General features: G+C 52.5%; 1 protein-coding gene across 29 annotated transcripts in view; it reads left to right on the forward strand.

The window, feature by feature from the left end:
• The window catches only part of LRRFIP1 (LRR binding FLII interacting protein 1), a 146,044-nt gene that overhangs the window by 107,867 nt on the left and 24,791 nt on the right, over nt 1–13,386 (forward strand). For 12 of the 29 annotated variants that reach the window (XM_034655492.1, XM_034655469.1, XM_034655472.1 and 9 more), the window contains 2 exons: nt 12,442–12,477; nt 12,902–13,027. In XM_034655492.1, coding sequence (XP_034511383.1) covers nt 12,442–12,477; nt 12,902–13,027 — 162 coding nt within the window. Of the gene's footprint in view, nt 1–1,166; nt 1,236–5,356; nt 5,435–12,441; nt 12,478–12,901; nt 13,028–13,386 lie in introns of all 29 variants that reach the window. The other 17 variants (XM_034655467.1, XM_034655468.1, XM_034655470.1 and 14 more) reach the window with 4 other exon arrangements.

The following is a 13,386-nucleotide window of genomic DNA, read 5'->3' on the forward strand; positions in this document are numbered from 1 at the left end:
ATCCCCCTGCCCCTCATCCCCCATACCCCATCCCCATCACCTCTGCACAGTCCCCTGGACTGCCCCCCACCCAGCCCCGCTGCACGTGCACACTCCGCTCCATCTCACACCTGCCCTGGAAGCGCGGATGCACATGTCTGCAGCCCAGCTACTTGCGAATTACCCCTTTACGTGGCGCTCACACGTCATGGTGTCTGTCAGTCCCTTTCGGCCAGATCTGGGTTTTCTCTCTCCCTGCAGCTGACAACAGCTGTCATACCCCTTCAGGCTCCAGGAAGACATGTGCTCGCATAGGATTGTTAGCTAGGAATGGAGCAGCGACATCTTTCAGTTAATCTTCTGGCAGAAAGAAAATGGCTTTTTATTGCTTTGGTAACCTTAACAGATGTTAATGTATTGTGCTGTATGACTTTAGAAATTTCCAGTTTAAAATACAAGGTACTTATGCCTTGCAGGAAATTTGCACTAACCAAAGTAGTTATACTGTGTTGCTAAAAAGTTTCTGAATTTCCATCAGATTTCACAGTTAAGAAATAATATATAACTGGCTAAACAGACCAGCTGTGTCCTCAAGGGGAAATAGGGAAAATTGAAGTTCCTTTAAGCTGGGAACAGTTTGAGATGGCCATTCACCATATTGTAAACTCCTGTTTACCCTCAGGGCTTAACTATATGGGATTTTTAAGTTAATCAAATATTGTTTTGTAGTTAGCATTTTTTTTAATTTTAAAATATTGAACTGTAATGAACACACTGTTTTCTTCCAGAGTCTCTTCCTATTAGTGTAATTTTCTAAATATCAAGCATGAGGATGCCATGACAAAATTCAGGATATTTGAATTATCTGCTCCCTTTAAATCTGGATTAACAGGTTCTTACTTAGCAAGGGGTGTTTTTCGGAAGCGTACGTTTCAAGGACCTACCAGAGAGCACGTTGCATGCTGGTTGACAGCAACTGGTGTCTCCCTTGGACTTTTGCATGGCCCTGTTCCGCTGCGCTCTTTGCCTGTGAAGGTGGTTGAGGGCCTTCCCTGCATGTCTTCCATCATGATTTGTTCAGGACGGTTCTCCTCGTGGGTCAGTCTTCCTTAGCTTACCTTTTCCTGTGTTCTGGGTGCTGGGGAGGGGAAGGGCGCCCTGACCTGCCCGTCTGTTTCTTGTCACAGGCGTCTGTTTTCGATGACAGCAGCCTCCTCGGCGGGGCTCGGCGGGGCAGTGCCTCCAGTTCCTATGCTGTAAGGCATTTTCTCTCATTCCCGAATTTTCTCCTGTGTGCTGCATGCTCCTGAGGGGCTCACTGGGCACAGGTCCAGCCGCTGGAGAGAACTAACCAGGGTTCTAGGGAGGGAACACTCTCCTCTCAGTTTTCTGTTGTCGTAGGGGTCATGGATGCTGTGAGTCGTGAAGCCTTTGGCTGGCGGGTTAATGTCTTCACACATCAATTTACATTGAGTTCAAGGGAGAAGACGGACCTTAATTGAGGTTCCTGGGCTCTTTCCCTGCAACACACTAACAGTACTGACTGGGGGTGAGGTGCTCTGAGAGTGACAACAGGAAGAAGAGGGCGTTCCACAGGCCACAGATTGTTTTCACCTCTGGAAAATCGAGGAAGAGGAACAAATTTAAAGACTCGGGATCTTACCCGTACATAATTCACTTTTATTTTGCTGTCTTTCCACCTCCTCCAAGGATTTGATATGACAAGACTCAGGTCTCACGATAAAGGTGTAGTAGTCAGTTGTACAGGAAATGCTTGTTGAGTGAAAAAATGAGTGAATGAAAGAGGGAAGCAAAATAGAAAAATGGAGTCAGTCCATGGAAGTGAGGAGGCTGGTTGACCTGTCCTGAGGGTCAGGTGAAGCTGGATGTCCAGCCGGTGTGAATGCTTCTGTGCACAGGGGCTCCTCGGCAGGGCTGCTCCTCGGCAGGGGCTGCTCCTTCTCAGGGCTGCTCCTCGGCAAGAGCTGCTCCTTGGCAGGTCCTGTGCATGTCCTGTGTAGACGCCCCACCGAGGCCCCACAGGAAATGTCACAGCTTACAAAGACCTACTTGAAAGTGCTTTTATAATGTTGCTTTAGATGTTAACTGGCTACCTAATTGCTTAAATAGTCCAATTTCTGGCTTATTGTCATTCATAAGTATTCAGGAATTCTTATAAAGCTGTCACGCCTACAGTTTTCTTTAGAATGCAATTTTTATAAATATAATGGACATAGCATTAGTTTCTGTTGACATCTAATTAAACATTTATTAATTTTATATTGCATACTGTTTGAAATGTTGTGGAGCCTACTATCTTAAATCTTTTTCTCAGTTCTTAAACATTTTTGTAGGCAGTTAAGAAGCTGACAAATCATGCCTACTGGAGAAAATAGCTCTGGCCTGCATGTGACGGATAAAATGCAACTCAATGATTTTCTTTTATCAGAAAAGAACGTACTAATTTTTCAAAAGAATGAAACTTTCCCCAAGTGCTGGGTACTTTTCTGATGACTGAAGTAGGGCTTCCGATCGGCAGCGGGGGGACGTGTGGGGGTGTGTGGGGGGTGCTCTCCTTCAGTTCCCCTTGGGCCCTGCAGGTGGACTCTAAGAGCAGCTGAGCCCCGGAGCATCTCTGAGCACTCTTACTCCCATGCTTTCTGCCTCCTGTAGGAACTACCTGGGAGTGTGACATTCGGGGTCGGGGACTTAAGGAAGTCAAACGTCTTCTTGGCCCAACAGCATAAATGTCTAAAATGTGGCCTCGTGTCCCTGGCATCGAGCCATGCAGAAGTCAAAGAGAGTAAAAATAAGTTTTTTCTGCACTTAACACTGCACTCCCACACAGAGAGAGCTCAGCATGCATTTGTAGAATTAAATTGGACAAATGGAACCCTGGGGCAAAATCCCTCAGAAGAGATCTTTGGCAGCCAATTAGCAGCCTGGATGGGAGGGATATCCACTGAGCTCCGTCCTCGGCATCTCCCCGACCCCCGACATCGCCCTCCCAGTGGATGCCAGTTCCACATTTGGGAATGTGGCTGGGGAGAAAGTTTCCTCAGACTCCGCCCAGCCTGCAGCTGTGACCGCTGGCTGATACGCACGCCCGTGGTGAGGAGGCTGAGGCTCGGGGGTCCTGTCCTGTCCTTCAGCCCAGGACAGAGCTGGAGAGGACAACCGTCTGCTTCGACCTGAGTCCAGGCCAACCCCAAGCCTGCACAGGATGGTCCTGATCCCACTCTGGAAGATTCGTCCCCATCTCCAGAGCATCCAGCCTCTGTTAGCCTCCCCCACAAGGTAGCCTCGACTACAGTATGTGTTCACAGTTAAATGACTTCATTACAGTTTAGCGATTAGAGATGAAATGACTAGCTTTCTTTTAAGTATCACTATTTTGCTTGAAAGCCTTTCTGTTTTCTATTTTCCTCACTGTTGTTAAGCTGTGTGCATGGTGTCGGGAGGACTCTTGACGGTGTGTGACGTGCCCGTGGTGGTTTTGACACGCTAGGGAGCGGTCATCACCACCCATGCCATAGGGTCCAGGAGCGTGAGAGTTGCTGTGGCAGAAAGCAAAAGCAGGGAAAAGCCCCTCTGGGTTCTCTTGCACAACCCCCAGCACCTCTGTGTCCAGCATCCGTACAAATTCGTGTCCCAGGTGACAGGCTAAGTAACTTTTCCCACGGCCAGTAAGAGATGGAGCCTGGACAGGAGCTTTGTAATTGACGGCAGCCTTACACCGCCACGCTAGGTCCCAATCACAGGCTGTTCCGAAGGTGGCATGTGCGTCAGGGTGGTACAGACCTGAACTTACTTTTCTCGCGTGATCAGGCCAGTTGACTTGAGAGCAGCCTTTGCCTAGGGAGTTAGGGAACCTGGGCCAGCAGTCATGCCTGTTAACAGCAGCCTGCCTGTCTCTGCGCAGTGGACCAGAAAGCCAACGACAGAGAACACAGTAGGAGTTTTCTATAGGACAGGTTTCCCCGCTCTTGTGTCCATGAACCCGAAGGCAAAGTTCTTCTGCCTTAAAGTACTGACCTTAGGTATTTCCTTTTATGTTGCATAATACAGCAAAAGGTGGGAGTAGTAATCGTGGTAGATTTCTCATGTGTGCCAAGTGTGGCAATGACGCTGGCGTGTGGTGTGAGCACAGCTGTCTTATCTGTGCATCGGACACAATGTGCTGCTTGTAAGTGAAACTCTACAGTAAATGTCAGTTGGATAAAGGAATGAGGAGGATAATGAGTAGGTAGGGTGGGTCTGGCTGTTTATAGTCTCAAGTTGAAATTGTTCATTCAACAAGTATTTCTTGAGCCCACGCTGTGTGCCAGGCCTCATCTGGTCCCTGCGGATTCAGCAGGGACCAGACACAGACCCTGCCCTCAGGGCATTACATGCTGGTGGAAAAATGTGCAAACTAAAAGGTGATATTTAAGATGTTCTGTGCCTGCTATAATTTGCAGTAGGGAGAATGCCTGAGGGCCCAGTGGGGCGGTGCAGGCAGCGGAGAGAACGGTCAGCACCTGCCTGGCAGGGTGCGTGGCATGGGGGTGGGGGGCCAGATGGAGGGGCTGCTGTTAGGCTCTGCAGGCCTCTGGGATGACCCCCCCTGGGGCCACGCCACAATCCACTGGGTGCCTGTGGCCCTCCGTTGGGTTTGAATCCTGCCTCCCCTCCTCGTCCACCTCACTCAAGAGGAAAGGAAGATTAAAACAAAAACAAAAACACATGGAAATCTATCTAGGACTGAAACAAGTGTGACTACAAATCAAAGTGAAGAGGGCGTTGCTTCCAGATCAGTGAGTTGCAGTGTTTTCTTTTGCTGGAAGAGAGAACGTTCAGGCAGATGAGGAGACAGACAGGGAAAAACCTTCCTTCAGGCAACCGACCAGGTAACCCGGGACTTTAAACAAGCCATGCCCGATTTTGTAGGAAGCCTAAATCTTCCTTTGTTTTCCCTTGGAAAGAGAGACGAGGCAAACTTCCCCATGGCTGAAAAACCACGCACCCTGCCCGGCGCCTCCGGTCTCGGAAACTGTCACTTCCACGTGGACCAGGGGGCTTTCTGTGCCTACAGCAGGAGTGACTCCATGCCCGGGTTGACGGATGCTCTGTGTTACTTTCTTCTCACTAACCAAGAATCCGGTGTTCTTTTGATATTGTGACTAATTGTTTTCTGTTCTTAGCGGGCATGCGTTTGCCGCTGTGACCGACACAGCCCTCCTTTCCAAGGGGAGCCTGCTGTCGGCGCTCACCCCTGTCCTTTCTGCATGACACGCGGCTGACCTCCACGCTCGGGGCCTCCGCGCTCACAGTAGCTCTGCTGACCCTGTCCCTTTGTTTCTGTCTGCGTCCCGGCGGCGGCGGGCTGTGTGGGCAGCCCTCGGAGCACGGCGGCCACCTCAACTCCAGCTCCCGAGCCTCGTCCAGAGCCAGCTCGGCGCGGGCCAGCCCAGTGGTGAGTGTGCCTCCCGCTCCGCTACCTTCCGCTTTGTTCCTTCCTCCTCCTGCCCTTCTGCTCGTCACTCCGCTGTCCTGCAAAAGGAACCCTCCGTCTCCAAGCGCAGCATAAAGTAGGAGGGCTTTTCTGTGATTTCCTTCAGGTCTGAGCCGAAACACAACTGGGAAAAATGCTTCCAAATTTAGAATACTACTATTCCGTGATAACAGAATTGCATTGCTAACGTAAGAAGTTAACAGGGCCTGGGGCTGACGGGGAGGAGGGACACTTTGTACAGTGGGGGGGAAACGCAACCAGGTACATGGATGTATAGGGGTTTTTTTTAATGACTTAAAAGTTGGAAGGATCGGCTTTTTACTTGTTTGTAATGTCATCTCTTACTGGACCCAGACAGTTCTTAAAATCAAGTATTGCCTGGAAGGGCCACGGCTCCCACTGTCCCATTGGCTCTCCCACTGTTCGGGATCGGGGAGAGCACAGAGCTGCCCTCCTGTTTCTCACCAGCTAGTCCCCAGCCTCTCCGTGTCCTTGTTCTCTGTTTGTCCCAGGGTCTTTGCCATTTCAGACAGTTTCTCTTCATCTGATGCTTTGTACGAGGCTACCACATGTTCTTTTAATGAGAAGGGCGTGCAGCGCAGTTGCTGGTGGGACACCTGGGAGTGGGCAGGCTGGCCCAATGTCCAGTGGCCGGGAGCTGGGGCTGTGTGGTGCACATTCCCGCCCCACACGGCTAAGGATTGCCACATCGAAGGCCAGTGGTGCCCTCCTTGATAAACCCCAACTACAAGAAAGCCACGCGGGCAAAGTGGCTGTCTTGCTCTACTCCCCAGGTACAGAGAAGCTCGACTGGGGTTCTCAACTTAGTGAAACAGCACCAGGTTAGATGGGCGGATGCCTGAAGTTTAAGAGTGTTCCTGGGCATCAAAGAGGAGGCCCTCGAGCTGAGGTCTCCCGCTGGCACAGACACGAGCCTTGACGTTTTCTGCAAATGCACATACTGGCTGCTTCTGGGGAAGCAGATAAAGCTGAGCCCATGTGGCTGAGTGGGGCGGCCACATGCCCGTGCCCTGTTGTCCCTGACTCCAAGGCCAGAGCCAAAGCCGTCCATCCCTGGGCCTGCACTGGCGTTTTCCTGATGCGGGGAGGAGAGTTCCTCGCCATCATTTACTCATGAAGGATGAGGAAACAAAAGATAGACCAGGGCCCAGTATTAGGACAGGAGAGCCTAGTTCTTTGTGGGGATGAAGACTCCCCGCTCTGTGAACACGAGCGCCTGTCCCTGCCTCCTACACGTTTCATGCACCCGCCACCCACCCTCACGGCCACGAGAGCCCCTGGAGCCCGGCCCTGAGGAGACTCGGGGAGCCACGGCCGGAACGCTCAGGTGTGTGCAGGAAGGTGTGGGGGCAGGTGCCCCACGGAGCCCAGGGCCTCATTTCTCCACCGACGACCGGTCCAGCGGGAATAGGAAGATGTTCGTCAGTCAGTATCACGTGACGTCAGCCTGTGATCCGGCAGGTTGCTTTCTGCGGTGTCCTTCCCGCTCTGCGGGAGCCCGGCGTGGAGACGCCCCTCCGCGGGGAGCCCTGGAACCGCTGGGAAGAAAACGTCTCCGTGCCGAATTTCACAGAGACTCAGTCATCCTTAGGCGTGATGCGCTCACGCTCACTCACGTTCTGGGAAGTGATACAAGTGTTGGCGGTAGGCAGAAGGCAGCTGTGGCCCCCGCCCTGCGAAGGACCGCGAGCCCCCTGGGTCCGGCTCCCGGCACAGCTCCCGGGAAGGAGGCATGAATGCCTGGATTATTTGACAGCTTTGGGTCTCTTCGGGCATCAGGACGAAGTCACAGAATAAGAGGACTTCATCTAGTCGCTTAGACTGAAGTGGTCAAGATCAGATTTCGGTGTCTTGTGCTTGCCACATTTGTGAAAAATGTACCCACATAAAGTGGCTTCAGTGACCGTAACCAGAGAGGCGGCATTAGACGTGCTCGTGCCCCTGGGACCTGTGGACCCACTCCGGCCGGCCGGGAGAGGCCCGGCCCAGCTGTACCCAGGCTCCGAGCCCCCGTCCCTGGGGCTTCTCGAGGCACCGTCCAGGGGAAAAGACAGCAGGTGCCGGGGCTGTCGGACCCCTCTGATACTAAGCTCTTCCTCGGTTAATTTGCTGAGTTTACAGCCCAGGAAACAGAGATGCGCTTCCATCTGGCTCCCCCGAGCTCTGCAGGGGAGGCAGGCAGAAGAGCTCTGAGTGAGTGACACGGTCAGGTGTGTGGCCGAGCTAATTTTTCAGTTCATTACAAACACATAAACCATCTTTTCTCTTCCCTGAGACAACTGCTCATTTACAAAGGTCAGCCGACTGCCGTCCTGTTGGCACAGTCCCCTTGAGGGGGACTGTTCTCTGTTTATTGGGTACCTAGAATGTTCTAGGCCCGGGGCTGCAGTGATGAGCAAGCAGACCTGTCCCAGCCATCAAGGATGCATAGACCGGAGGGGACAGGCAGGCAGCAAACGGGCACGCGTAAGGTATGAACTCTGGGGAGAGACGCAGGAAACTCTGAGAGCTGGAATCGGGAGGTTTGGCGGTCCTGGCCTGAGCCACCCACGCGGAGGGCCTCGCCTGGCAGCACCCACACACCTGTGTCGTCCGGGCCCCAGAATCCTGCCAGGCATCGCAGAAGCTGCCGTGTTTCTGACCCATCCATCCGAGATGTCCTGAGCGGAGCCCGGATTCACGTTCCTGTGTGTATTCAGAGAAAACACAAGTGATGAACTCCAGCCCTTTTGAGCCAGAAAAACAAAAGACCATGGTGACCCATGTTTGATGTTGTCATGGCAACCCGTGTTTGATGTTGTATGAAGAGGCAGCGGCAGAAGGTGTAAACACAGGTCATACGTACGCTATGAATCCAGGAGTCCAAGGATAAGTCATTCAGGAGAACGTCAATGTTACTGGATGAAAACCCGAAATTTCCACGCCAGTGGAAGCCTTGACTACTATTTATATCTGAAGGAAAATTGCCCTTAAAATGGGTGTTTTCTGAGCAGTGTTCCCTATTGTCAGTTTGTTGAGAGGGACCGTGCGCAGACATGGCGTCTCTGGTCCCGTCTAGCACCCAGGGTCTGGGGCTGCCCAGCGGGGGGCTGGGGACACCTCGAGAAAGAGTTCCTTTGTGCCTGGCCTCTCTGCTAGGTCCGGCCATGCTCACGTGTTGTGTTGTGTCCCCGGGCAGGTGGGCAGGCCAGCTGGTGATAGGGCAGACCGGGAACCGTGGGCCTCAGCAGACGTGGTGTTGAAGCAAGCCTTAGGAGCATGCTCGTACAGACACGATGTCAGAAGGTTGGAATTAATAAAATCCTTAATGTGCTACTTGGATCACCTGTTTTCGGAAGGAAGAGTTGCCATAATTTAAAGTTCAACAGAAATTTTTTAGAAGTGACTGTTTCTAGTAGACTTTAAAAGCTGTCTTTGTGGACACTCACTTGTGATTGTCATAAATCTGTTACTGTGAAGTTTTCACAGCGACCTAGAAGGTTCAGAATTGCTCTGTACGGGGGAGTAACAAAGTGGAGGCCTGCGGGGTGTGGGGCGCGGTCGTCCTGGGGTGGACCAGGATGCCAGTATTCACAGAGGTCCCCAGTGGCTTGCAGCAGGTGCACGGGATGGCCTCGCCTGGGTCCCGCTCTGCCCCTTGTCTGCACCACGGCGTCCCCCACACCACGTCATGCAGCTGCTCGGTGTTTGGAATGTTTTTCAATTCTATTTCTTTCTGTATTATTTTCAGAGGTAAAGTAGCATGGTTTATGTCAAAATTAAACACACCGCCTGGGTTCCTGATCTGTCCCTTTGCTTAGGGGAAGGTGGGAGTGGGGACAGCTCCAGGCCAGCCCGCTTAGCGCCACACAGGCTGCCATCTAGTGGCAGCTAAGGGGACTGCGGCAGCTCCTTGCTGCAGCACCCCTCTCCCTGGGGCTCCTCATCTGTGGATTTCAGAACTGCCTCTAGCACAGGTACCCTTGGTCGTTCAGAAACGGACTAAGGGCACTTACCCTAATGTGTACACAAGAGATTGGAAACAGCGGTTAAGTAGAGATTGGCTATAACTCTCGTCGAGAGTTTCATTTTTCCCTTGCGTGATCTCTCCTTAAAAACACATCCTGAATTTTCACGTTCTGAGTTCATTATGTATTTCCGAGCAAAGGATTTTTTAAAACTATTTTTAAACCTTTTTTGAAAACTAAAGAGCTGTGATTTTAGGTTTTTCTTCCTTATTTGATGTTTTGCAAATTACAAAAGTAATATCTATGTTGATGGTATTGAGGGAAACAGCATAGAACACAGCAGTGTTAAAGGACCGCCCCCCCCCCCGAATCAGTGTTTTTTAGTCTGGTTTGTATTCTTTCTCATCTTTATCACAAGAAATACTAAAAAACGTGGGGTCCTTCTTCGATGGGCACAGATAGCTCTGTAGGTGGATTTCTGGACTTTCATTTATATACAGAATATTTATCTGCCGCTGACGAGCCATTGGGAAAGATTCTGTGTCACCTGCAGAGGCCACGAGCGGCCGGCTTCTCTGCGGTAACCTGATAGTCTGTGATGCTGGCTCTTCGTTTTCAACCAGTAGTTAAATTATCTTCCTTACTTTCAACTCATGAATACGTGTTCTGCAAACTACCTGCTTCCAGGGAGTGAGGGCCTCGGGCCAGGAGACGTCATACCTCGATTCCCCGGTGGCCCAGTTGCTATGTAGTCAGCAGTGATTTGAAGTTTTCAGGAATATTTTCATTCCCGAGTGGAGAGAAGAACCACACTTGAAATGCTGAAATCATCACAATGAGAACATGGGCTGGGGCTCCCTGGGGCTCTGCCAGGGACAGGGAGACAGACCCATCTTGACCGAAGGCCACCTCTGCCCCCCGAGCGTCTACTTGGGCTGATGTGGCATGCGCATCTGGGAAGATAATAATTCTAGGTGTGCGTTTTTACATACACCAAACACACATGCCAACAAATGGTGGAAGGTTTTGCACACAGTTGGAGAGTGAGCTCTCTTTGATGGGCTATCGCCAGCCCACTTCGAGCCGTGGAAAGGACACGTGGGCGGAGATTGCCTGGGAAGCTCCCGGGAGACACGGGCTGGCACGGGCCCTCGGAGGACAGCCAGCCATGGCCAAGTGGAAAGGAGAGTCCTCTGGGTGGGGAAGGACTAGCATCTGAAGCCCCCCCCAACCAAGGGCTTATTTAACCAACTAGGAGTGAGGCCAGTCTGCTCTTGGATCCAACCCACTGGCCTGAGAGATGTGGCCTCTTCACTCTCATTTCCTCTCCTACTCTTAGGACAGTAAGGAGACCAGTAAGATGAAAATAGAAGGTTCTTGCTGAAGACCCAAGTGTGGGCCTGTCGGGAGACCAGCGGGGGTGGCTTTGGAATGAGACCCCAGGGTTGAGCAGGAGACCCTTGAGCTTGGCTGAGCTAGGAGCTGGTTTTGGAAATTGCCTTCTTTTGGATTAATCAAGTATTCTGTAGGATTCCATTTGAGCCTCTTGGTTGGCTGACTCACTCTTAGACTTTGCTGTGAAGGTGTGATGGGTTTGAAGGGGAGGTAACTGTTAGCGAGCCTTGTTGGTGGGGGACAGGATGGTGAGGCCTTGAGCATCCAGCCCGCGGTGGGCCTCGGGTGGGCGCAGGGCAGGGACAGGATGGTGAGGCCTTGAATCCAGCCCGTGGTGGGCCTCGGGTGGGCACAGGGCAGGGAGTGTTGGTCTTCACAGAAAATCACTGCCTTTGCCGCGACCCGACCTGCGCTCAGCCCCACACCCTCACGCTCTCCCGAGCGCAGTTTCGTGGTGGGCCGTTTGCATGTCCGCGAGCCTCCGACCCAGCTCCATTGGGATTCCTTGACCTGGGTTTGGAATGTCTGTGGTTGAACGTGCGAGGGTAACTGCAGAGTCCCTGGTCACCCCCTGGGTCCACTGAGTCACAGCGGTGATCTGCAGTTGGCTCCCTGGAGGTCAAAGTTAAGAACACCTGAGCCACAGGAGGGAGGATCAGAGATGTGCTAGGAAAGGCGTGATTAGTTGTCAGCTTCCCCCAGAGGCTTTGGAGACCAGTAGGCATGGGGTGTGCTCACCCTCTGTGACCTTCCCAATGGGCTTATGGAAAGGAGTCCTCAGTGTGCAGAAAAGAGGAATAGTTGGCCTTTGTGAGATGCTCGGCATAGAAGGACGTAGCACCAGTGCCAGCCTCAGCCTGTAGACCCCCAGACACCTTCGAAGTGCAGGGTCTCCCTGGGAGTGAGGCTAGGGCTCCAGAGGCTGCCCTGGGTCCCACGGAGAGTCCAGCCTGAGGAAGGGGCAGAGCGGCCTCAGAGACACAGGAAAAGCTGGATTCTGGGGTCTCACTTTTCACGTGGCAGATTCTCATGTGCCTTCACCCCCTGCCAGCTCCCCACATCTGGCATCAACTGCAAAATGGTTAAACCAGAATCTGCACGGTGGCTCCATTTTTCATGAGAAGTAGGAAAAGTTGGAGTTGGCCCCACTGCTGTCTCTTGCTGTGGAGATCGGGTAGCAAGAGGCCTGGTCCTGCTCTCCGGCTATAACCGTGGTAACAGCGGGGGGAACAGGCTTGGAGTTTGTCATCGTCCCCCACGTCGGGGCCAATACGCAGAGCTGTGGCAAGCTGTGAAGGAAACCTGTGCCAATTCAATTCATTCACAGATGCCTGATCGGTGTGTGTGTCGTTCAGACGTCGTGTTCCCCGTGAAATTACGAACATTGAAAAGCCACCCGGTGAAGTTCATGCTGGCACCGTGAGCTGCCCGCAAGCCACCACCGCGCCCGGCACGGCCCGGCAGAAGCGGATCCGCGGGTCTCGTTGGCAAAGCAGTTCTTAAATTACAGAGGAAGCTAATGTCGTATTATCGTCTTACCCTCTAAACCCGTGTTAGCCATTTAATGCTCTGAAGTATTTAGTATTTGTCCGTTTCCCTCCACAGGTTGAAGAGAGACCAGAGAAAGATTTCACCGAGAAGGTAAGGAATTTCTGGAAGCCTTTATATTTGTGCTGTTGATAAACGACAAGGGGCCCAAAGTGTATGCATGAAACGGACAAGAGAATACGTTGGTTAATCTTGAGTAAAGATGCTCGGCCGCGAGTAAGCAGGGCTTGCGTGCAGCCCAGCAGCCGGCACCATGTCCTTCAGGGGTCCCCCCAGAGTCTCTTCCAGCATGGGGGTTAAACCCTGCAGAAGAGCAGAGGCGTTCACCGTGGGCCCAGGCAGGAGCATCAGGCTGACCCAGACTAATTCCCAGGCATCCACAAGGCCCCTCCCTATGAGTGAACCCTTACTGCTTTCCATAAGCCGCTGGGGATTTTCCCATTTGACAATATTACAGTCGACTGGCAGGGAACTCTGTTTTTGTCTGAAATCACATTCGGTCCTTGTGGCTTTCCAGGGCTCGCGTAGCCTGCCCGGGCTGTCTGCAGCCACCCTGGCCTCCCTGGGCGGGACCTCCTCTCGGAGGGGAAGTGGGGACACGTCCATCTCTGTTGACACCGAGGCATCCATTAGGGAAATCAAGGTAAGGCTGCCTACCTACTTGTGACCTAGAGGAACCTTTAGGAAAATCAGTCTTCAAGCATAATCTGTAAAGTTCTGGATCTTTCTTCTGGGTCCTGTCTCCCCTACATCCCATAAACATATGTTCTAGTCGCACCAAGACCAGCTCAGATAGGGTCTCCTACAGGAAGCCGCACCTGCCCGCCCCACCGTGGCCAGGCAGACCGTGCGCTTTGCAGTCCCAGGCTCTCCGGCACACCTTGCTGAGGGCCCTGGCGGCTGCCCTGTGGTGCCTGGCCCCCTCTGTATACCTGGCGTGCACAGACAGATGGTCCCCATTGTTTTGGGCCCCAGATTACTCACTGCTCCCGACAGCACCAC

This window comes from Ailuropoda melanoleuca, chromosome 2 (assembly GCF_002007445.2).
Source record: "Ailuropoda melanoleuca isolate Jingjing chromosome 2, ASM200744v2, whole genome shotgun sequence".
Taxonomy (NCBI): domain Eukaryota; kingdom Metazoa; phylum Chordata; class Mammalia; order Carnivora; family Ursidae; genus Ailuropoda; species Ailuropoda melanoleuca.